This window comes from Malania oleifera, chromosome 3, assembly GCF_029873635.1.
Source record: "Malania oleifera isolate guangnan ecotype guangnan chromosome 3, ASM2987363v1, whole genome shotgun sequence".
NCBI lineage: Eukaryota > Viridiplantae > Streptophyta > Magnoliopsida > Santalales > Ximeniaceae > Malania > Malania oleifera.
The window spans coordinates 36,805,340-36,817,272 of record NC_080419.1 but is presented as its reverse complement, the minus strand read 5'-3'; the positions used below and the strand labels follow the sequence as shown (position 1 = coordinate 36,817,272).

The following is an 11,933-nucleotide window of genomic DNA, read 5'->3' as shown; positions in this document are numbered from 1 at the left end:
GACAAACAACTAAGACGGCTAAGTAACAATTGCCATAAACATTAAGAGTAGTGAACCTCGTGATGGAGAAATGAACCACCTCACAAAGTTCTTATGATTATAAAGTGACAAAATCTGACAAAAAACCCAATCAGAATGGAAGGAAGCCCTAAGGAATTGGAACGTATTTATTCTCTCTCTCTCTCCAGGCTTAAGCCCAAGCTTCTAAATTGACTTGGGCATCATAAAGCGATAATCAAAATTGACTCTAACTTGAATTTATTTTGTAGCTCCCTACATCTCAAACGTAGATTTAGGCTACCAAGGAATCACTTATCACTTATACCATGATATCCTTAAATTGATAACAGCAACTATGTAATATTAGTAAATTGTAGATGACTACATACTTACAACCCTTGGCAAAATTAATTTCAATCTTTATTTTTCCCTATAATTAATTATATATGTTTTTTGTTTTAGAAAATAGCAAAAACTACGAGTCTATAACTAATGCGAAAAAAAAAAAATCCTAGCATATAGTCTATGTGAACAATCATCACTCCTACCTAAAACTACTAAGGAGCTTGTAATGACAAATTGGAGCTTCCAACTCTTGTGTATTTGGCATATTTTTTTCTTCTTCTCCTGCTTCTTTTTCTTCTTCTTTTGGAGTGCGTTGGAGGCCTGTGCTTAGGCTGCACAATGAAAGACATCCTACCAATGTTAGAAGTTGAGATCTCTAATGTGCAAGTCTCATGCTCTAACCACCAGGATGACCCCTTAGGGACATCTCCTCTTGATGAATTGATCCTTCTTGGTTGCGTTCTCTAGGTCTAAACCCCTTCAATTCTTCTCCAATCAGTTTCATCGAATCTGAAACTTCAGCTTTGTATACATATAACTTAGAGACAAAGATGAAGAAAATGAAATTCAAAAAGTTTAACATAGCAAAGAATGCATAATAATAGTCAAGATGGGAAGCATTTAGGTTATTTAGGATCCATCCATGGTGCCCACTCTCCTTGGTGATCCGAGAAACCATCGAAAGAAGCAAGCTACTAAGGAAGTTCCCGATTCCAATACTAGTTGTGGAGTAAGAAGTCCCAAGACTCTTCATCTCTTCAGGTGCTTGGTCATAGAAGAACTCAATTTTGGCTACCTCCAAAAATGCATCAGCCATTCCCATAAGCACAAATTGAGGAAGCAAAATGAATATGGTTAAGGGAACTTGTCCTCCATGTTTAACTAGGCCATGATTTGACGCCACACGAAGCCTGTAATTCTCAGTAAGAGATGCTACAACCATTATTACGATGTGGAAAACCAAACCAATTCCCATTCTTTGAAGAAGAGTAATTCCTCTTGGGTTTTTGGTACACGTCCGCATCATCTTGAGGAAGTACTGATCGTACAAGACAACGGAGACAAGCATGGACATTGTAACGAACCCAGCTAAACTTGCTGGTGGAATGTGAAAACTACCAATCCGTCTATCAAGGGTAGTGCCTTGCTTAACAAAAAGGGTGTTGACTTGAGCAGCCATTGCACTTGGAACAAATGTTGCAATTAGGATAGGGATCATTTTTAACATTTGCTTCGTCTCTTCCACTTGTGTAACAGTGCACAGCATCCATGAATTGTTTGATCCTGTTTCCATGGCTGCTTTATTGAGGAATCTGCTTGCATATAATGGAAGATGTATATTCAGTTTGCATAATATATGAGGATGTATAGGGATTGCAAGTCGGGCAAGATTAGAACAAACCTTAGAGAAGGTGTAGACTCAATCCTAAACTTCCCTTTCTTAATGTATTCTTCTTGGTCAAGTTCATAGAGTTCTTTTGGGTCTCTAGGAATAATCACCCTCCTTTTCCGCAAGGCAGCCACAATGACCCTAGCCATCTTTGTGAATGGACTCCCCGTGGGCACCCTGTGCCTATAAAAGGGTGTGCCTACTAAGAATATGCCAATGGAAATTGCAAGGCCGAGCGTTGGAAGTGCAAAGCCCAGGGTCCATCCCACATTGTCTTGAATATAGACTAGAAATGTGTTGGCAAACAAGGTCCCAAAGAAGATGCTAAACATCCACCAATTAAAGAAGGAAAGCTTGTGAAATTTCTCTTTGGGATCGAAATCATCAAATTGGTCTGCGCCAATGGTTGAAATATTAGGCTTTGTTCCTCCAGTTCCGATGGCAAGTATGTAGAGTGCACCATAAAACACTGCTAGTTGTAGTGTAGAGGCCTTTCTGCAATTTGCAGCATTATTGCCTTGCACGCAAGGAGGAGGTTTTAGTCCAGGGACTGAAACTGCTAGTGTGAGCAAAGACATTCCCTACAAGTAATCAAGTATATTGAAGTTAATAGAGAGGGGGGAAAAAGGGATTAATAATAGCATGAACATTCAGAAAGATACAAAAATATAAATACGATAACCCCATTTTTGAGAGTGGTAAAAAGTAACACAATTTTATACTGTATTTCGTTATAAACCAATTCATCAATAATCTAAACCCAAAACTCAAAATCCATTAATCCAAACCTAATCGTTTGTATTTATTTATTATTTCTTTATGGAAACAAGCCAACCCAACTAATATAATTCTAATGTAACTTATTCTAGAGCAACTCATTTATTCGAATGTTCTTTATTTATGCAGGTATTCATCACACAAGTTATTACTCTAATAGTCTATCAATCTTCAATCAAACCCATCCTAATTAAAAAAAAAAAAAAAATTTAAATTGAATGGAAAAATAACTGGCACACAGTGGCACTTGCACTTGTAATGCACAATAAGCATGAAGCTTTTGCTCATCACTAGTGCCCTATATAGAGGACCTCCCCCCCGCGTGCCTCTTTTCTAAATTATATTAATGAATCTTCCTCTAATATTAATGAATATATGATGAATCTTCCCATTTTTTGAGTCAACAAAGAGTAATTTCGATATAAATTCCGTGTGGACCTTATTTTATCCACTCGTTACGTTAATAGGTTATCATCAAAGGTATGGAGACCCGTGACAGCCACTGGAAAAGGTTGGGTGCAGCGGACTCGGTTGGCGGTGTGTCAGGCTGCAGATGAGACAAAAGCCAAGCAGTGGTCCGGTCGTCGCCGAAAGTAGATTCCATATTCTATTCAAGACAATGGCCTCTTGGCCTCTCCTCTCAATCCCTCTTTATAATTAAAAACTCGGTCAAAGCATTCAGACGTATGCTCAGGCTGCTACTGCTATTCGACTATTTCAATACCCAAAGACTAAAGTTAATTGAATTTCCACATTTTGCTTTGGATGATATATACTCCCGATAAATTTTAATATAATTTATATTCTATTTTTATTTAAATTTGCAAAAAAAAATTAATATTATATTTAAAATATATGCTTCTAAATAAATTTTTACAAGTAAAGTTGTTATATAATAAAAGTTTTTTTTTTTTTAATAACCCGAGGATTTTAGCCACCATCACGCCACTTTGAATACTATGATGCAACACCAAACTCAAAAAGATGGTCCATTGACGTACCCTAATAATTCACCGACATAATGCTTCAGGAGAAAATCGAACCCGTGACCTTGAGATCATCAAAGTCACAAGTCGCCTTTACCACTTGAACTGACCCGACAGGCTTTATTATATAATCAAAGTTGGAATACTAATTAAATATTGAGGATGACCCATTGACGCACCCCTGATAATTCATCAGCATAATGTTTCAAACAGAAATCGAACCTGTGACCTTGAGATTACCAAAATCACAAATCGTCCTTACCACTTGAAATACATTACTCCTGCTCAGAAACATGGTTTATTGAGAATCACGGGTTTTATAGAAAGTAAATTTTCAATTACATATTTGAGTGCGCCTTTAGTTTTTGGAAATTTTCCTTCCACGACATTGAATCCTCTTGTGAAGAAGATTAGAAAGAAAATTATAAGGTGGAAATCTAAGTTGCTCTCGCAAGGTGGAAGATTAATTTTATTAAGACATGTGTTGTCTAACATGTCTATTTATTTGATGTCTGTAATTAAAGTTTCGCAGGTCACATATTCTCGCATTAACTCTCTTATTTTTAATTTTTTATGGATAGAGGTGAAAGATAAAAGGAAGATTCATTAGCGCTTTTGGGGAAAATTTTGTAAACCTACCTCGGAAGGGGATATGGGCCTAAGAGATCTTAAGGAAGTTCATAAATTTCTTCTCATGAAATTTGCTTTTAGATTGTTCGCCTCTAACAATCTATGAGTAGGTTTTTTTAGGATTAAATATTGTAGAAATGATCATTTATTAATAAGGAATGGAAGACCAAATGACTCTCAGTTCTGAAAATCAATTATGATCACCATTTCAGAAGTTATGGATAATGTTAAAATTTTGGTAAGAGGTGAGATTTATTTTTTTTGGTTCAACAAGTGGCTATCATTAGGCTCGTTATCTGTGAGCACTGAGGATATTTTGAATAAGAAACTGTGTATTAAGGATTGCTGGTTGAATAAAAATTGGAACTTTGATTTATTACTGTAATTGGTTGATGCCGATAAAACAATGGAAATTTTGTATCAGGTGCTAACTAGTAAAAGTGAGTAGGATATTTTTGTCTAGAAGCCTACCCCTGACAGTAATTTTTCTACAAAAACAGCTTAGGAGATAGTGAGGAGCAGAAGTGATAATTTTGTGTCGAATGACTAGTTTTAGCATTCTTTATTAGTAGAAGAATCTCAATGTGTTTATGGAAAGTCTGGTTTAAATGCTTGACTGTAGATGATAGAATTCAAACAAAAAAAATATCGATGGCTTCAACTTGTGATTACTGCGTTCAGAGAAGCCAAGAAAACTTTGATCATATTGTTTCTTTAGGCGAGGTGGCTTCAAAAGTTTGGTGTCGGGCTAGTGTGATGTTGGGAGTTCCTTTCCAACGATCTCTTCCCTAGAAAAATAGAATGGCAAATTGGTTTCACTATGCTAAAAAATCATCTATTAAAGGTAATTTAATCGGACTGATTCCGTGTTTGATTACATGATGCCTCTGGAATCGAAGATATAAAGCGATAATAGAAGAAGTTTATCAAAGTGCAAATTAGATGTGGAAAAAGTGTTCGATTTTGTGTTAGTTTTATAACTGAGAGCACCAATTCTTTTCAAAACTTGAAGAAGTCAGACATTACGATTTTGAATGAGTTTCAAATTAAGCATTAGAGAGTTTGCGATAGACCTGAAAAAATTATTTTGTGGGTTAAACTTCCAGCAGGGTAGATAAAACTTAATTGTGATGAGAGTTGTAGGGACAATTTGGGTACTTCAGGAGGTAGAGGAATTATTCGGGATTGTCATGGCATGGCAAAAACGGTTTTTTCAAGTTATTTTGGTAAGGGTACGAACAATAGTGCGGAATTAAAAGCAATCAGGAAAGGAATTCGTTTGTGCAAACGTTTGCATTATTTTAATGTGATTATTGAAAGTAACTCACGAATTGTAGTTGATTAACTTCGGAAATGTAGATGTACTTTGTGGTATTTTTGTGATTTTTGGAAGGAGCTCATAGTGGAGTTAGGAGTGAACGTCATAGTGATGCATCAATATAGGGAAGACAATAATGCGACTGATTTCATTGCTAAGGAATGAGAAATAGGAAACAATGTAATTTACGAAGAACAACATTTTCTACCACGTTATCTAAAAGGTATTCTTCGGATGGATAGGTGGGATCTCGTTCTCGTTTATCGTTAGTTCAGCTCTAGAGCTTTGTCTGGTGACTTTTGATTTGTTTTTTATTGTGTTTATATTTTTATCTTCTTTGTTAGTTATGTTTAGTTTTATTGTCCTGATTTAGTTGGTTGCTAGTGTTATTTTTTGGGAGGATTTTTTTGTAATCTCCTTTTTGTTTATCTTATAATCACGGTATTCTCCCGCCAAAAGTGAAGGTATATTAATAAATAAATAGAGGTATTGTCCTCTTTTAGTAAAAAAAAATAGAATACTAATAAAATATTCAAAAAAATTGCTATGTAATTTTTTGTTAGAACATTTATTTTTAACTCATATAACATGCGATGTTGATTAACTATTGGCTAATGGTTGATGTATTAAATTTTGTACAATAAATTTAAAACTAATGACTAACTTATGAAATCTCTTACAATAAATGAGAGTAAATATTTAATAATTAGATAGCTTCCATGCAATAATTGCAGCTAAATTTTTTTAAAAAATGAAACTGATCAATGAATATAAAATAGTTTAATTTAATTAAATTTATTAACCCCAAATAGGAAAGAACCTGCCCTTATTTCTAACTTTTAGTTGACACAAAGAGAAAATGCAAAAATAAAAATAAAAAAACTACATTTAAAAATCACATGGTTTATTTAATGATTCATCAACTAAATTAAAATAACAAATCACAATTTTAATTATTTTTGACGAATCGCATGGGCAAGAACTAATTGAGCAACTGTAGTAGGGAACTAAATGTAAATAACAAAAGAATTTGTTGTCGATAACAATCGAATAATGTGCGTGCAGGTGCATAATGAGTGTAATTAATAAATAAAAATTTATAATTAGTTATTAAATTTCATTTATTAGAAATCATAGTTCCTATAATAATTTCAATATAATAAATAAGAAGGGATGCATATGTTTCAACATTTCATAGTTTCTTTAATTGATGTAGAATATAATTCATATTTTTGTAAAATAAATGTAACTAAAATAATTTTGTAATTAAAAATACAAATTAATTATCAACACAATATAGATTTGTAACAACTAAATCTAAAAATAAATAAATAATAAAATAGGCATACCGAGAGGTAGATTGCAGATGCTAAGAGGAAGGTCCAATATCGACCGAGATGAGCGTCTGCAACGTATGCGCCTAAGATTGGGGTCAACCAGATGGTACCAACCCAATTCGTGACATTATTTGAGGCAGTAACTGTGCCCTCGTGAAACTTGTTCGTCAAATACAGTATCAAATTGGATGATATTCCGTAATAAGCCATTCGTTCAAATATTTCATATACTACACAAATGATCAATAGTAGAATATTAAAATAAAAACAATGAAAAGTAACTTAGCATAAAATGAAATTTTAGAACACTAGTCAATAACATGGAGCCCACACAACTTCAAACTGTCATGTAAAGGATGAGAGAACAATTTCAATACTAATAGGTATCACCACTTGCAAATTTACATTTAAGACAAACATAGGGATAACAATGCATAAAAAAAATCAAACCTATCGCCTTGATTCTTTTAGCAAATAATAGCTACTTCATAGATGATTAGGGGTTGAGAGGATCAAACTATAGACATGTGATTTCTTGCAAATGAATAAAATATCTTATGAATGATGATGACAATGATGAGAGAGAGAGAGAGAGAGAGAGAGAGAGAGAGAGAGAGAGAGAGAGGAGAATTGAAATAAAATAAAGAAAATTCTTTCTCACTCACATATATGAAAGTTAGGCCCATTGATAAAAATAAAATAAAATAAAATAAAGTAGTATATAAAATATAGACTTGTGACTTAGGTGATCTCAATGTCATGACTTCGATTTCTCGTTAAGGCATTATGCCGCTGAATTATCTGGGATACGTTAATGGGCGGACGACTTTCACACCAGAATTTGGTACCGCATTATAGTGTCTAAAGTGACGCGATGACAATTGAAATCCCCGAATTATAATATATATATATATATATATATATATATAATTAATTCAATGAAGACTTTGATCTACCCCCAGGGTGTGGTTAAGATGGTAGTGCGAGTTGCGGGAGTGCCTCTCATGAGGTCAAGTGTTCAAATCCTCTCGGGTTCGTTTCCGCCCCTGAACTCCTGAATTTACCCTCCCTTTGAAGTTGTGGGGTCAATTTCAAGAGGCGCAGGATTAATCACGTGGACTGTAAAACGGACACATGGATACTCGGTGCGTAATCCAAAAAAAAAAAAAATGAAGACTTTGATCTTGATCTATAAAAAGGAAGCTCTATATTTATTATTAATTGAGTTGATCAAATTATGCTGAGAATATCACCTTGGGCTCTATGGTAACTGCCCAAAATTTGAAAAGTATATCCTTGTAATTAATAGATCCACTCTTTTTTCATTTTTTAAAAATAAATTACGTGTGAAGAGCTTTGGGCACACCCATTTACATAAAAGAAAAAATTTATTTTTATTTCTAATTTTTCAATCAATAATAAAAATGTCATCATATTTTCTAGTTTTAAATGGCTCATTTAGTTGTGGGTAGAAAGTGATTTTCATTTTTTAAATAAAATACAAAAATATCACCTTATTTTCAATTTTTCAAACTAGTTTACGAAATTAGGAATAAAAATTATTTTCAACCATCCTACATCATTTTTTTTTTTTAAATAATAAAATAAAGTGATAATTTTTCTAAATTGTTTTTAAAATTATAAAATAAAAAATAATATTATTTTTATGAGCGTGTCAAAAGTTTTTATAATTTAAAAATATTTAATAAATTTTAAAAGGAAAAAAACTCAAATCCTAGATATCTCAATGTTAGGGGGATGGGTCTCCCAACCAATCCATAGAATTAGTAGCCAGCAATTTTCCCGCAGCTACTATAGTAGGCACCGGACGCAGCTAACAAGATTAGACATTAATTTGTCAAACCAACATTGAATTGCCCTAACTAAAGTCTCTCATTTTTCAAGCTAATTTTCTTTGTAAAAAGTTATACAAATATAATGAAATTATATTCAACTCATGGTTTGTTTCTCAAATAATCTTTTTCTTAAAATAAAACACAATATAATAAAAATTAAAGAAGAGATACTTTTACCATGAAATTTTTTTCTTATCTATTCTTTGCTATTTTGGTATTGTTATTTTGTTCATGATATTTTATATAACTAAGATATTTTTAGAGTAAACTTCGCAATGATCAAGTCTACAGACATTTTTTTGAAGGTATATACGAAACTTGAATCTTGGGAATTTTATTTTCATTCCCATCGAATGGAGTAGCCAGTTTCACAACGTCAAAAACAAGAAGGAAACAAAGGTGGCACTCCAAAGGTTCAACTTTCAAGAAGACATTGAAGTCGCAGGAAGCGCTGTGAGAGAGAGAGTGTGTGTTCTGAGACTTTGCTTTATGAGCTATTTTCAGAGAGAGAGAGAGAGAGAGAGAGAGAGAGAGAGTACCGACAACAAAGGAGCAAGCAGTCCATCCACCTCTCTTGGATCTAAGAACAGGGTTGCCTTTGAGATCCACGGTGCCATCTTGGGTGTACCCTCCTCCTACTCCCCCGCCTTCACCGGCCTCCTCACCCATCTTCTTCTATTCTAATTTCCAATGATGACTAACTGCTAATTACGAATACTGCCCCTCCTCCCCACTCCTCACTTCCACAAAGCTACCCTTTTGCCATTCCGCCAGGCCCCTTCCCTTCATTTATAGACCTCAGCAGTCAGCTCCTCCGGTAGTTTCTTTTTTATAATTCTCTTAAAATAATTGCAATATTACTACCCCCATCAATCCCTATCTTCCGTTTTCGCTTCCACATGGACCTCCCGGCCCAGCTGAGGCCTTCTCCCCAATCCCCGCGGTGTTAAATGACGAAAATGCCCTTCCAAGTTATCCACTATTCGACAACCAAGTTACGGCCCACAATAATGATAAAAGAACACAACTATGGGCGCTTTCCCCACATTTTAATTAAAGAACTAAATAAATAAAAGCTCATTAATTTTATAAAAGATGTAGGAAAATAAATAGAAATTTTACGTAATTCAGTTATGCCTATTTCACGGACAAATAGGATGAAAAACTTTACTATTTCGAGAGAAATTACAATATGATTTGGAACCGGACTTGTATAAAGTATCTCTTACAAAATATCTCTCTTCTCTCTATCTCTTCTCTTCTCTTCTCTCATTCTTTTTATATGTCTATTTATTTCAAGCATGCAATGCGTGTGTCAAAATTTGAGGGAGAATGTCCTTTTATAGGACAATAAGGATAGCAAAGAATTTATGGTGGGGGAAAAATGAATGGGTGACAGTCATTAATCTCTTATGGTTTTCATAACACACTTCCTTGGATGTCATTCATATATCAACTCCTTCTACTGAGATCTTTAAGATGTCTTATTTCAATGAGATGAACTAATTTTTTGAATGTTATAGTAGACAAATTTTGGTGAACAAATCTATTAGATTATTATTTGATCGAATCTGCTGAACAATTATATCACCATTCTTTTGAAGTTCATGTGTATAAAAGAATTTTGGAGAGATACGCTTCGTTTTGTCACCCTTTATGTATCTTCCTCTTAGTTGAACTACACATGCAACGTTATTTTCATATAAAAATGTTGGAATACCTTTGATTGATTAAAAACCACAATTTTCTTAGATATGAGAAATCATTGATCTGAACCACACGCATTCTATACTAGTTTTATGGATAGCTAGTATTTCAGATTGATTAGAGGATATTGCTGTAACCGTTTGCTTTATTGATTTCCAAGATATACTAGTTTTTCTGTAAAGAAATACATATCCAGTTTGAGATTTAGCACTGTGAGGATTAGATAGATATCTAGCATTTGTATATCCTACTAATTGAGACTTGGAATCCAATAAGTAGAATAGACCCGAATCAGATGTATCTCTTAAATTAGTTTAGAACGTGCTTAATTCCATTCCAATTTCACCGGGTAGGAGCAAAACTATATATTGCTAATAGATTTATAATAAATGCAATATCGGGTCTTGTACAATTGGTCAATGCATCAAAGAGCCGATAACACTTAAATATGGTACTTCAAGACCAAGTAATTCCTCCCCCTCATCATGAGATCGAAATGGATTCTTCATAACATCAAATGATTGCACCATCATTAGAGATCCCAAGGATGAACTTTGTTCATATAGAATTGCCTTAATATATTTTCGGTACATTTAAATTGATGAACAAGAATTTCGCCATTTACATGTCTAATCTATAGGCTAAGACAATATTTCGTCTTTCCTAAATCTTTCATTTCAAATTTTGCCATTAAATAATTAGTAAGCTTTGGTGAGCACTTTATGTAGAGACTCGGAAAATTTAATTAATGAAAGTAATAAAAGAAGACAAATAAAAAAGAAGGAAAAAGGAAAAGGGGAATCTGCAGGAACTTGTCAACAAACCCAGGGTCTTTGTCAACGAATGTCCCTATAGAACTCATCGATGAAGTACACGTGTCTCGTCGACGAGAATATACCGAGAGTCTGGGATTTTCAGGGAATTTCAAGTTCGTTCACAAACTAGCATCCTCGTTGATGAAGTGTCTTCATGGGTTCGTCAACGAATGACTTGAACTCATTGACGAACGCCGGCCTATAAATAACTGTCATGACGTCCCGTAACCCGCCAATAATGGTGGCAACCTAAAAAATAATGGTATTTAAATAATAAAGAGAGGGGGAAATGGAAACAGAAACAGAAGGAAGCAGTAGGCTTCGTCGATGACATTGCACTTTGAAGATAATAACCCGAAAGATTTTTCACAAGGCCTCGTCGATGAACACAGGGAGTTCGTTGACAAGCGCATAAGGGGACCTTGCCAACGAGAAGATACTGAGAAGGGTTTTTGGGACAGTCTGAAATTCGTTGACGAGGGAGGAAGTTCATCGACGAAATTATTAAAGGACTCGTCGACGAATCCGGCTTTATAAATAGTGAAAACCCGGATTTTTGATGAAATTTCAACACAGGAAATCCTCTCCTCTCTCTTTCTCTACATCCTTCTCTCCTTCTCTCTTCGATTCCGGGCCTATTTCTCACCAGATCGAAGATCTAAGGCTACCACGACGCTCTTGGCGAAGTTCTCTGCAAGTCTGCTAAAGCTGATCATTGGAAAAGTTGGTTTGGATTTCGTCCCAATCTCAGGGTAAGATATTTTATTTAGTA

General features: G+C 34.4%; 1 protein-coding gene across 1 annotated transcript; it reads right to left on the bottom strand.

Annotated features, from left to right (window-relative positions):
• Positions 1-332: 332 nt before the first annotated feature.
• Positions 333-9,492, bottom strand: LOC131151941 (protein NRT1/ PTR FAMILY 5.2-like). Its single transcript, XM_058103448.1, has 4 exons — positions 9,179-9,492; positions 6,796-7,013; positions 1,748-2,316; positions 333-1,658 (listed from the first exon to the last, which is right to left on the bottom strand). The coding sequence occupies exons 1-4, from the start codon at positions 9,306-9,308 to the stop codon at positions 743-745; spliced, it is 1,833 nt and encodes a 610-aa protein (XP_057959431.1). The 5' UTR covers positions 9,309-9,492; the 3' UTR covers positions 333-742.
• Positions 9,493-11,933: the final 2,441 nt, after the last annotated feature.